Here is a 13891-nt window from a genome sequence, read left to right as displayed (position 1 = left end):
GAACTTTACAGTCACCCCCGGATACAGACCTTAACACTCTGCTTGTGGATTCATTTAACGCCACTCACAATCACAAATATAGTCTGAAGTAGTGTTACCAAAATGTAGTTCCATACTTTTCGGTACTTTTCTAAATAAAGGGGACCACAAAAAATTGCATTATTTTAATAAAAAATCTTGCGGTACATTAAACACATGTTTCATATTGCAAGTTTGTCCTTAAATAAAATAGTGAACATACTAGACAACTTGTCTTTTAGTAGTAAGTAAACAAACAAAGACTCCTAATTACGGTAGTCTGCTGACATATGCACTAACATATTGTGTCATTTATCATTCTATTATTTCGTCAAAATTATAAAGAACAAGTGGTATAAAATTAATTATTAATCTACTCGTTCATTTACTGTTAATATCTGCTTACTTTCTCTTTTAACATGTTCTATCTACACTTCTGTTAAAATGTAATAATCACTTTTTGTTCTGTTGTTTGGATGCTTTACATTAGTTTTGGATGATACCACAATCTTAGGTATCAATCTGATGCCAAGTATTAACAGGATCATACAATGGTCAAAATGTAAGTTCTCATGTGTCCAGGGACGTATTTCCTGAGTTTATAAACATAATATCGAAAAAAAGAAACGAAAATAGATTTTGTGATGCTACAAAATATCGATGTAATCATAGTAGTATCGACTACATACGCTCCTATCATTACAGTGGATGTCAGGTGTAGATCCACCCAAGGCATTTGTTTACATTCAGGAACGGCGTCATTAGCAATATGTAGTGAAGCATGTTTAGCTGTTGCTCGTCCTGCAGGGATGATACTTGTAAGAAACTCACTTTATTTGTCGTCATGGAGGCGAGGATTATGGGGGTGGGGGGGTACTTTTTAGAGCCGGTATAGTACCGAATATGAGTCATTAGTATTGCGGTACTATACCAGTGTTTCCCATAAACTGCCAAGATACCTGTGGCTATGGGCGTGGTCACCATGACATCATCGAGTAATTTGCATAATTTACTACAATGATATGATTTTCTCTAAAAAGGCTAAAAAAATGTATACTTGCTAATTAATAATAACAGTTTTGTTTTAAACGTCCATCCATCCATTTTACAATATAATTACAACACTTTATGTACATATTTATATACAGATTTGAACAATAAATTATTCACTGAAATATATTTATTAATTGTGGTTCTTACAAAAATATATCTTATAAAATATAAAAGCTAAAATGTCTCTTAAAGCTCTGCCCCTTTAATTAGTGCATACTAAATAATTTAACTTTAGCCTACTACTACAACCATATTATTTACCAGCAACATAAAGTGAAACAGAGGCAGAGGTGTCCTGCCACAGTCCGTAACAAATAAACAGAAAACAGTAGTGGTCAAATACAAATAAGGCAACAAGAGAAGTATCTTACACTTCGCTTTTGTAAAATAAATCTGAACAGCCGATATGGGCATCTACATCAACTATATGATTTGCCTGGGAAGCTGGACAGGACAAAAAAAATGAAAGAAAAAAAATATATATATTTGTGGCGGACGTAATTCTTTCGTGGCGGGCCGCCACAAATAAAGGAATGTGTGGGAAACACTGTATACCAATACCGGTATACAGTACAACCCTAGTCTGAAGACATATTTTACTTGAAAATCCCAGGGAATCTATGATAATATATTGATGTATATGTGTATTATTCCTGAACCTTCTGATCCAGGCTCTTAAACGCTGTTCTGTTGTATTGACAGTAAAAAAGAGGGCATGAAAAACAGCCAACCCTCCAACCTGCCACCTGTTCTTAGCCTGGAGGACGATCTGGCAACCCTGGCTTCAGGGGAAAAGTGCAAGCCTATGACGTACGAAGAGAAGAGGCAGCTCAGCCTGGACATCAACAAGCTTCCCGGCGACAAACTCGGCCGTGTGGTGCATATCATCCAGTCCAGGGAGCCCTCGCTCAAGAACTCCAACCCCGACGAGATCGAGATTGACTTTGAAACGCTCAAGCCTTCGACGCTGCGGGAGCTGGAGAGATACGTGTCCACGTGTCTTCGGAAGAAGAAGAAGGGTGGAGGTCAGCCTCTAGGGGGTTTACTGCGTGAGTGAGTTGTTGCGTTGCAGAGACTTGTGTTTACATGACTTGACTGTCTTGCAGCGGAAAAGTCTTTGGAATCCATGGCTTCCACCAAAAAGATTGGATCTTCTTCAGATAGCAGCGGCTCCAGCTCCGAGAGCGAAACAGAGGCTCCAGGTGAGTCGCTGCACATTAGGCCGGGCAAATTCTTTTAGATAAATGAGGGAGAATTAGGGGTGTAACGGTACACAAAAATATCGGTTCGGTACGTACCTCGGTTTAGAGGTCACGGTTCGGTTCATTTTCGGTACAGTAAGAAAACAACAAAATATAAATGTTTTGTTTATTTATTTACTAAATTTGTAAACAATGGCTTTATCCTTTTAACATTGGGAACACTATAATAATTCTGCCCACGTTAATCAACATTAAACTGCCTCAAGTTGTTGCCCAGATTAAATAAAATGACAAAACTTTTCTTCTACATATAAAAAGTTCAACATTAAACAGTTTCAAGTCAACTCATCATGCTTAATTTATTACAGCATTTGGGAAGCCTCTAGTTGAATTTTATTATGTAAATGTTATATTTTTATCAACATGTGATAGCAGGTACCCTGCCATTCAAAACTAGGCTGCTGCGTTACTAATGATTAATGTAACTATAGCTGAAAAAAATGGTACAATAGCAATAGGAGAGACTATTCATCCCTGAACACCATGGAGTTCATGTAGGCTTAATGATGCAGTTACATTATTATATCGACTATCAGAGACAGAAACTCTTCATTTAACATAATGTCCTTTTTTGCTGCTTCAACACAGCTCAATGAACACAAAAAAAGGTAAAGTGAAATAACAGACAGACAGGGCTTTGCTGTCCGTAACACACACACCGCAAAATGAGCTAACGTTACGCTAAAAGCGAATTAGCCTTCACCTCAAGCCAGGACTGCGAGTGAGCTGAGCTGCCTTTTATATGTTTAGAAGGTCAACGGGCTCATAGTGATGTTACTAGTAGTTGACTGGGAGGTGTTTATTATAATTTGGGGAGAGTCCGCTGCCTGATGCTTACCTGCTAAACGCTAAGCACTGACTACATGTGCTCTGAATATGCACTGCTGATTGGCTGTTACCGCTCTGTTTGTAACCAATCAGGTGGTTGTGTGGGTGGGACAATGCTGGGTGCTGTGTGGAGGACTGACAGAGACAGAGGCAGAAGGAAGCGAAGGCGGCTACTTAATATGTTCGTGTGGAAACTCGTTCGGTACACCTCCGAACCGAACCGAAACCCCCGTACCGAAACGGTTCAATACAAATACACGTACCGTTACACCCCTAGGGAGAATGTAAAAATAAACAACAATTGTGTCCACATTTTTAGGGATTGTAAAGCAGCAAAAGAAGAAGGCCCAGTCTGTTAAGGAGAAGAAGACGCATTCTCACATACAGGGCGCTCCAGCTCTGCCTGTGCTTCATCCCCAAGCAGCAGCTTTTCAGTCTCAGATCAGGCAGCATCAACCGCCGCCTGTGGACTATATGGCCCCACCCGTCACTGCCCTGGAGTCTTCCCAGACTTTGGAAAACAGCTTTGAATCTCTGCCTTCTTTTGGACAGCCCTTAATGCATCTTTCCCACCACGCGGGCAACTCTGCATCCCCGGCGCCTCCTCAGCTCAGCGCTAACCCTGCTGGGCCAGTGTCACCTGACACACATCCCTTTCTCAACCAACATCCTATTCTGCCCTCTCCAGGTAGGTTTGATCATCTCTACAAGGGAAATCTGGCAGTAAAGATGGGCAATAGGGCCTGAAATTTATAATAATACTAACAATAATAGATTTTATTTGTAAAAAGCACTTTACATTGAGTAAACAACCTCAAAGTGCTACAGTGTATTAAAAAAATAAAATTAAAATAAAAATACAAAAAATACAACAACAAAAAAATAAAATAAAAACATAATAAAAAATAAAATAAAAACATAATAAAAAATAAAATAAAAACATAATAAAAATAAAAAATAATAAAAAAAATAGAACAGCCAAATAGCTAAAACTAGTATGCATATATCTTTAAAAAAAAGGCTATATATTATATTGCGATATATCCTATGTTGCAGCCTCTTGCGATAACAATAACTATCATGATATCTTATCTGGCATATAAATGATAACACAGTAGAATAATTTCAAAACAAGTTACAAAAGCTCCTAATTTAACTGCTGACGTATGCGGTAACATATTTGATAATTTCCTGTTAATATCTGGTTACTTTCTGTTGTAATGCACTTCTATCTACACTTCTGTTAAAATGCAGTAAGTGCTTATTCATCTGTTTGACACTTTAGTTTTGGGCGATATTATTAATAATAGCTTGGTATCGATCCAATACTAAATAGTTACAGGGGCGGTATTGGCCATACCAATGTCGATGCTGAAAATGTTTTAAGGTTATTGAATGATTCCATTTTTTTTTAATCACGATTATAGTAAGACAAAAAAAGAGGATGAAACACTACCAATCAAATATTAAAATCTTCTCTTTTATTAAATACAAAACAGGGACAATGGAAAGAAGAATTTCAGGCAAAGGTGTTATCTTAACAGTGACACAAAACAATGTAAATTACTGTGTTTTAAAAAATTTTTAAAATCCTGATGATAAAAAGATATGATTTGGAGTAAATTATTGTTTCCATGTTTAGTTATTTTGTTGTATGTTATGAAATATATACATTATGTTATGAATATAGAAAACAAAATCTAAATATTCTAAGTTGAGTCTTCTAAATTCATGATTTATTATGTTGATTTTTTTTTTTGACCTTGAATTAAAATAAACAAACAAAATCAAAATGTATGGTAAACAACATAATTTCATAATGCAACATAATAATAAAAAAATAATAATAATAATAAAAAAAGATTGTCTCTTATTTCCTGAGTTTAGGACAGGATAGGATAGGTCTTTATTGTCATTGCAACAAGTACAACGAAACTATGTTTTCAGCACAAACCCGTTCAAGATTAGACAAACAAACAGTGTACAGGGTTACAGAACAGGAACGCTGATGGGCCGCCATGAGGCGCCCCGTAAACGGTGGGAAAAAGGTAAAACGCTGGGGAAGAAGATGAGTAAAAAAAAATACAATCTAGACTGGGCTCCTAAGGGGCCTAGTCTGGAGTGGGAAAAAACCTCCATGCCATGCACACATTAACATGTTACATTTAATCACGACAACTCGCAACAGAGGGGGGAGGGGAGTTGGGGCCCTGGAGGTCGACTGCTGCTATGAAGCGCTGCCAGCCGTCCATCACCCCGAAGGGGAATCAAGCGGTGGTGAAGGCGTGGGGTGGGAGACCGGAGGGGGTGTATATGCCCATTGTCTTGGGTGTGTTGATGTAGTGTCCATAGGCCTGGGGTCGTTCTGCATGCAAGCAAAAGTTCGACTCCAGGTGTCGTTGAGGAGGGAGGGAGGTCAAAAGCGTCCATCATTGAGGTGTCCTCAATTTTTGTAAACAATGACAAAAACGACAAAAAAAAATGTTTCTGTGATAATGAAAAAAATATCGATCTATCGACCGTTAACTGATTATATAATTACTGTCCATATTTGTATTGATCCTCCCAGTCTTGTTTACATTCAAGAGCTCTAGCTTAGCGGTTTGCTATGCTTTTATTTTTATTTTTTTAACCCTCCTTTGGTGTGTAGTGCAGCATGTTTAACTTGTCCTTGTCCTCGAGTCCTCCTGTGATAATGTTACTTGTAAGAAACTTAGTTTATTTGGCGCCACGGAGGCGAGGATTACTGATTTAGAGGCTGCTTTGTACTGTGATGGGACATTAGCTGCTAGCGAGGACGGCTTTGTTTGCTTATCGCTGTCAAATTTGTAGGACACAGCTGGAATGTGTCATCAACATGCATGATCACGTTATAAGGACGGTAGGGATGTCCGATAATGGCTTTTTGACGATATCCGATATTCCGATATTGTCCAACTCTTTAATTACAGATACCGATATCAACCGATACCGATACTGATATATACAGTTGTGGAATTAACACATTATTATGCCTAATTTGGACAACCAGGTATGGTGAAGATAAGGTCCTTTTTTTTTTTAAATTAATAAAATAAAATAAGATAAATAAATTAAAAACATTTTCTTGAATAAAAAAGAAAGTAAAACAATATAAAATCAGTTACATAGAAACTAGTAATTAATGAAAATGAGTAAAATTAACTGTTAAAGGTTAGTACTATTAGTGGACCAGCAGCACGCACAATCATGTGTGCTTACGGACTGTATCCCTTGCAGACTGTATTGATATATATTGATATATAATGTAGGAACCACAATATTAATAACAGAAGGAAACAACCCTTTTGTGTGAATGAGTGTAAATGGGGGAGGGAGGTTTTTTGGGTTGGTGCACTAATTGTAAGTGTATCTTGTGTTTTTTATGTTGATTTAATTAAAAAAAACAAAAAACCGATACCGATAATAAAAAAACGATACCGATAATTTCCGATATTACATTTTAAAGCATTTATCGGCCGATAATATCGGCCGGCCGATATTATCGGACATCTCTAAAGGACGGTATTAAAAACACGGTTACAACATCGCAGTTATGGCTGCCCTAAGAGGGCCGCTTTTAACCGTATATAATTTATGAATATAAATTTATAAGAAAAACAAATGGCAGCTGAGTCGCCACAACTTCACCGTACAATTTACGATGGTTTTTACAGCATATTACTGTGAATGGAAAAACGGTACTATAGTTTGTTTTACTGTAAAATCCTAGCAACTGAGCTGCCAGGTTTTTTTTTAACTGTAAAATCTATTGTCATTTCTACAGTGTACAATTTCATGAATAACTTGCTTTGATATAACTCAAGCAGATATTTATTTTGTTTTAATTTTAAAAAGTTTGAAATTAATGATAGTATTATATTTCTTGCATTGTGAGATAAGATTAGATTTGTTGCATTATTAGGCAGCACGGTTTAACCCGGGGTTAGTGCATGCGCCTCACAATACGAAGGTCCTGAGTTCAATCCCGGGCTTGGGATCTTTCTGTGTGGAGTTTGCATGTTCTTCCGGTGACTATGTGGGTTCCCTCCGGGTACTCCGGCTTCCTCCCACCTCCAAAGACATGCACCTGGGGATAGGCTCCTCCCACCTCCAAAGACCTGCACCTGGGGATAGGCTCCTCCCACCTCCAAAGACCTGCCCCTGGGGATAGGTTGATTGGCAACACTAAATTGGCCCTAGTGTGTGAATGTTGTCTGTCTATCTGTGTTGGCCCTGCGATGAGGTGGCGACTTGTCCAGGGTGTACCCCGCCTTCCACCCGAATGCAGCTAAAATAGGCTCAAGCACCACCGGCGACCCCGAAAGTGACAAGCGTTAGAAAATGGATGGATGGATATTAGATAATAAAGTTTAAAATTGACTCAATAGCATGCAATACATGTATTTATATTTGTCACAATGAAAAGATTACATTTAGTAAATGATAAAATACTTTGACTCATATTATTTCAGGGCTTTCGCGGGCCGTTTTAAAGGATGTGGCGGGCCAAATCTGGCCCCCGTGCCTTGAGTTTGACACCTGTGTATTAAAAGCTCTATCGCCGGCCACATTTCGATCATTTTATATCGCATATCATTAGAGATGTCCAATAATGGCTTTTTTGCCGATATCCGCTATTCCGATATTGTCCAACTCTTAATTACCGATTCCGATATCAACCGATACCGATATATACAGTCGTGGAATTAACACATTATTATGCCTCATTTTGTTGTGATGCCCCGCTGGATGCATTAAACAATTTCACAAGGTTTTCCAAAATAAATCAACTCAAGTTATGGAACAAAAATGCCAACATGGCACAGCCATATTTATTATTGAAGTCACAATGTGCTTTTTTTTTTTTTAAACATGCCTCAAAACAGCAGCTTGGAATTTGGGACATGCTCTCCCTGAGAGAGCATGAGGAGGTTGAGGTGGGGAGGGTAGCGGGGGGGTGTATATTGTAGCGTCCCGGAAGAGTTAGTGCTGCAAGGGTTTCTGGGTATTTGTTCTGTTGTGTTTATGTTGTGTTACGGTGCGGATGTTCTCCCGAAATGTGTTTGTCATTCTTGTTTGCTGTGGGTTCACAGTGTGGCGCATATTTGTAACAGTGTTAAAGTTGTTTATACCCCCACCCTCAGTGTGACCTGTATGGCTGTTGACCAATTTTGCCTTGCATTCACTTGTGTGTGTGAAAAGCCGTAGATATTATGTGATTGGGCCCGCACGCAGAGGCAGTGCCTTTAAGGTTTATTGGCGCTCTGTACGTCTCCCTACGTCCGTGTACACAGCGGCGTTTTAAAAAGTCATACATTTTACTTTTTGAAACCCGATACCGATAATTTCCGATATTACATTTTAAAGCATTAATCGGCCGATAATACCGGACATCTCTACATATCATCTATATCACGCAACCCTACTTGGCAGCAAATTTTAATATATGTGTTGTTTTCCCCTGGTCTAGCCTTGCACAGTTCCCTGCCTCAGCAGCCCTCTCGACCCAGTCACAAGGCAGCACCTCTTCACCCCAAAGCCCCTCAGCAGCAAGCAGCACCTCCCCAGCAGCAGCCAGTGTTGCAGCAGCAGCAGCAGCAGCCACCATTGCAGCAGCAGCAGCAGCAGCCCTCGTTGCAGCAACATCAGCAGCTCCAGCCCCAGTCAGCATCTGCACCGCATCAGCTCCCCATGCAGATCCTTCACCCTCCTCAGCCCATGCACCAGAGGCCCATGTCCCCGCCGACACTCACGCCCCAGGGCTTGTTGTCTTCCCAGCCTCCCCAGATGCTGCTGGAGGACGACGAAGACTCGGGATCCGCAACGCCTATGAACCAAGTGCAATTGTACCTGCAGCAGTTCCAGCAGGCCCGTCAGCCCATGCAGGCGCTCCAGGCGCAGGCTCGTCAGCAGCAGCAGCAGCAGCAGCAGCAGCAGACAGGACAGTCGTCTCTGCTGCAGTCAGTCCAGGCCCCGCCTCTCCTCTCTTCCCAAAATGCACTGCCCACTCCTCAGCTTCCAATCCAGATGCAGGCTCCGGTAGCCCCCCCTCAGCAGCTGTCCCTCCACCAGGGCCAGCGCCACCTGCCACATAGTCAGCCTCAGCAACACCCGCAACAACAGCAGCTGAGCTACCAGCAGGTTCCCGCGCTCATCGGTCAGCCTCAGGGGCCGCCGCACAAGGTGGCCATGCCCAGCAGCAAAGCACAGCAGATCCTGCAGCAGCAGCAGCAGCAGCCCCCAGAGCAGCTGTCCCCTCACCCGGCCAAGCCTGACCCTTTCCTCACAGGTGAGTCGGCAAGACAACCTTCGGGATTAGGATGGGACCATCCAATCAATCCACTTTATTTGTATAGCACATTTAAACGACACAAATGTTTCCAAAGTGCTGCACAGCAATATTAAAAACGATATTCAAATATTATCCTTAGCTCCACCAATGACTGAATAAAAACAAAAAATAAATAAATATAAAACCAATATAAAAATAAATATGATTAAAAACGATTTTCAAGGGTAAAACTAGGGGTGTAACGGTACACAAAAATGTTGGTTCGGTACGTACCTCGGTTTAGAGGTCACGGTTCGGTTCATTTTCGGTACAGTAAGAAAACAACAAAATATACATTTTTGGGTTATTTATTTACCAAATTTGCAAAATCTTCCACCAAAAATATTTTTCTTAGTGGAATATTTGATGTGAAGTAATGGGAAACTTGGATAGGTCAATAATTCATAATAACATTGATTTTGATTCAATATTATGTTTTGAGCAATGACAGTTTGAAAGAAAAAAAAACAGCTTTGTTTTATTAGTCAACATTGCAACTTTTTCTAAATTACATTTCACCTTTAAGCTTTTTAATTTCACTTTTGTTATGTTTTTGTTTATTTTAATAGTATTTTTAGAATGTGCCGTGGGCTTTTAAAACATTAGCTGTGGGCCGCAAATGGCACACTTTTGACACCCTTGCTATAGATAATAAAAAATTTAATCTGATAAATCTATGGATAAAAAGCAGAGCCTGGCGACGCATGTGCGTTTATCATAACTCTCTCTCTCTCTCTCTGTCTCTGCCCCTCCCTCACCAATGCTGCTGCGCGCACAATTTGTTTTGTTTTTAACCCCTTCTTAACCCTGGGCGTACATTGAAAATACACGCAACCCTAACTCAAAATGCCGGACATTTGAGGCATTTAAGAAACTCCGCCCTGACAGCTCCGCAAAAGAGGACATGTCCGGTGAAAAGAGCTGCTAGCATGCCGTGTGTTGTGTAGTGAAGTGAATTATATTTATATAGCGCTTTTCTCTAGTGACTCAAAGCGATTTACATAGTGAAACCCAATATCTAAGTTACATTTAAACCAGTGTGGGTGGCACTGGGAGCAGGTGGGTAAAGTGTCTTGCCTAAGGACACAACGGCAGTGACTAGGATGGCGGAAGCGGGGATCGAACCTGCAACCCTCAAGTTGCTGGCACGGCCGCTCTACCAACCGAGCTATACCGGCCTCAGTGTTATTGTTTACACAACGTGCGTTACGCTACTTAATATGTCCGTGTGGAAACTCGTTCGGTACACCTCCGAACCGGAACCCCCCTACCGAAATGGTTCAATACAAATACACGTACCAATACACCCCTAGGTAAAACCAATTAAAACAATAAATAAAAATCTAAATTTAAAAACACAGAGGACTCAGGTAGTGTTAAAAAGCCAGAGAATAAAAGTGGGTCTTAAGACGAGACTTCAAACACTTCACTGTGGGAGCAGTTGGAACATGGAGGGGCAGAGTGTTCCAGAGCTTAGGGCCGACCACAGAGAAGGCCCCTGTCTCCCCTGGTTTTAAGTCTGGTCTTGGGCACCACGAGCTGGAGCTGGCTCTCGGACCTCAGAGCGCGCGCAGGAGTGTACATTTGGATGAGGTCCGAGATATAATGAGGTGCCAGTCCATGCAAAGCTTTAAAAGCAAACAGCAACACTGCAAAAACTGAAATCTAAGTAAGATTAAATATCTCAAATAAGGGTGATATTTGCTTATTTTCTGTCTGATAAGATCATTCTTCTCACTAAGCAGATTTTATGTTGGAGTCTTTTACTTGTTTTAAGTGTTTTGGTCCTAAATGATCTCAGTAAGATATTACAGCTTGTTGCTGAGATTTGATGACCTATATTGAGTAAAACATGCTTGAAACTACAATATCAACTGTTGCAAAGCTGTACAAGTATTAAACTACTTTTTTTAAGTAATAATTTCTTACTTCAAGCATGAAAAAAAACATCATGATGCCGAGCGCATATCATTATGTCAAGATAATGGCACTAGCATTTACTTCATTTAAGAATATTTTTCAACATATTGAGCAAAAAGGTCTCATATTATTTTTTCTACCAAGAAAAGTGCACTTGTTATTAGTGAGAATATACTCATTTTAAGGTATTTTTTGGGTTCATTGAGGTTAGCTAATTTTACTTGTTTTGGAAAGTCTTGACAAGCCACATTTTCTACTTCTATTGGCAGATAATTTTGCTTAGTTCAAATAAAATACCCCTCATTTTTGTATTTTTTTTTCTTGTTTTTGAACACTGACTTTTTGCAGTGAAAATTTTAAAATGAACAGGGAGCCAGTGCAAAGTCTCAAGAATTGGGGGTTATATGCTCGCATTTCCTGGCCCCTGTTAAAAGTCGTGCTGCCGCGTTCTGGACTAGCTGCAACCGGGAGAGAGCTTTTTGGCTAATGCCAGCATAAAGTGCATCGCAGTAGTCCAGGCCACTTGAAATAAAAGCATGCACGACTTGTTCAAAAAGGTTAAAAGAATAAAAACGGTTTTACCTTTGCTAAAAGAGGAAGATGAAAAAAACCACGATTTTAAAATATTTATTATGTATCCTTATGTGCGCAGGTCACATGAGGGATAACCCGTCTCCGCTCATGATGCATTCCCCACAACTTCCTCAGTACCCTCCAGTGTCCCGCAAGTCTCCCCCTCACCATATGCAGCCCAAGAAAGTGAGAGACCGCATTGATCGGCGAATCATTTACAACGTAAGCAAGAGGATGACTGTTTTTTTTTATTTATGGCAATACAGCAAAGGGCTCCTGGGAGCCAAGGAGGACTCAAAGAGGACAAGCCTCCTCCGTCGGCGGTGATTAGAGGAGAGCCATTCAACCCCGCCTTGAGGCCAGAGCATCTAAAGCATCCCGACAGCAAGCCGGCTCTCATCCAGCAGAGTAAGCAACAAAGACATGGTAAGCCCCTCGCCCCGTGTGTCTTTCTACAAAAAGCATCACATTTATTGACATTGTGTTGTTGTTTGTGCACACTTCTGTCGAGCAGATGTGAAGTCAACGGACAGCTCTCGTCCCGTCATCCGCTCCTCTGAGCCCAGCGGACCACAGCCCTCCCTGCAAGAGAAGGAGAAGTTCAAGCAGGAATCTAAGGCGCCCGTCGCACCCAAAAAGGTAAAAAGCAGTGTTTCATTTTTATTATTTTTTTCGTTTTTTTTTCTAAGTACCTGATCGAGAGAAGGTAAAAAGAGGTGCTTTTTACCCTCTTTCGATTTTGTACTGAGAAAAAATCCCAGATTTTTTTCCCGTTTTTTTTCTAAGTACCTGATCGAGAGAAGGTAAAAAGAGGTGCTTTTTACCCTCTTTCGATTTTGCATTTAGAAAAAATCCCAGATTTTTTTCCCGTTTTTTTTCTAAGTACCTGATCGAGAGAAGGTAAAAAGAGGTGCTTTTTACCCTCTTTCGATTTTGTACTTAGAAAAAAATCCCAGATTTTTTTCCCGTTTTTTTTTCTAAGTACCTGATCGAGAGAAGGTAAAAAGAGGTGCTTTTTACCCTCTTTCGATTTTGCACTTAGAAAAAATCCCAGATTTTTTAAACGTTTTTTTTTTCTAAGTACCTGATCGAGAGAAGGTAAAAAGAGGTGCTTTTTACCCTCTTTCGATTTTGTACTTAGAAAAAATCCCAGATTTTCCCCCCGTTTTTTTTCTAAGTACCTGATCGAGAGAAGGTAAAAAGAGGTGCTTTTTACCCTCTTTCAATTTTGCACTTAGAAAAAATCCCAAATTTTTTCCCGTTTTTTTTTCTAAGTACCTGATCGAGAGAAGGTAAAAAAGAGGTGCTTTTTACCCTCTTTCGATTTTGCACTTAGAAAAAATCCCAGATTTTTTCCCCTTTTTTTTTCTAAGTACCTGATCGAGAGAAGGTAAAAAGAGGTGCTTTTTACCCTCTTTCGATTTTGCACTTAGAAAAAATCCCAGATTTTCCCCCCGTTTTTTTTCTAAGTACCTGATCGAGAGAAGGTAAAAAGAGGTGCTTTTTACCCTCTTTCGATTTTGTACTTAGAAAAAATCCCAGATTTTTTCCCCGTTTTTTTTCTAAGTACCTGATCGAGAGAAGATAAAAAGAGGTGCTTTTTACCCTCTTTCGATTTTGTACTTAAAAAAAATCCCAGATTTTTTTCCCGTTTTTTTTTCTAAGTACCTGATCGAGAGAAGGTAAAAAGAGGTGCTTTTTACCCTCTTTCGATTTTGTGCTTTAAAAAAATCCCAGATTTTTTTCCCGTTTTTTTTTCCTAAGTACCTGATCGAAAGAAGGTAAAAAGAGGTGCTTTTTACCCTCTTTCGATTTTGCACTTAGAAAAAAATCCCAGATTTTTTCCCCGTTTTTTTTCTAAGTACCTGATCGAGAGAAGGTAAAA

General features: G+C 39.9%; 1 protein-coding gene across 3 annotated transcripts in view; it reads left to right on the top strand.

Annotated features, from left to right (window-relative positions):
• The window catches only part of brd4 (bromodomain containing 4), an 85724-nt gene that overhangs the window by 60098 nt on the left and 11735 nt on the right, over positions 1 to 13891 (top strand). For all 3 annotated transcript variants that reach the window (XM_062049923.1, XM_062049922.1, XM_062049924.1), the window contains exons 10-16: positions 1774 to 2096; positions 2178 to 2273; positions 3481 to 3849; positions 8653 to 9471; positions 12086 to 12192; positions 12273 to 12432; positions 12521 to 12645. In XM_062049923.1, coding sequence (XP_061905907.1) covers positions 1774 to 2096; positions 2178 to 2273; positions 3481 to 3849; positions 8653 to 9471; positions 12086 to 12192; positions 12273 to 12432; positions 12521 to 12645 — 1999 coding nt within the window. The remainder of the gene's footprint in view (positions 1 to 1773; positions 2097 to 2177; positions 2274 to 3480; positions 3850 to 8652; positions 9472 to 12085; positions 12193 to 12272; positions 12433 to 12520; positions 12646 to 13891) is intronic.

The sequence above is a fragment of the Entelurus aequoreus genome, linkage group LG06, assembly GCF_033978785.1.
Source record: "Entelurus aequoreus isolate RoL-2023_Sb linkage group LG06, RoL_Eaeq_v1.1, whole genome shotgun sequence".
Classification (NCBI taxonomy): Eukaryota; Metazoa; Chordata; class Actinopteri; order Syngnathiformes; family Syngnathidae; genus Entelurus; species Entelurus aequoreus.
Note: the sequence above shows the minus strand (reverse complement) of the source record. Positions and strands in the feature narration are given on the sequence as shown.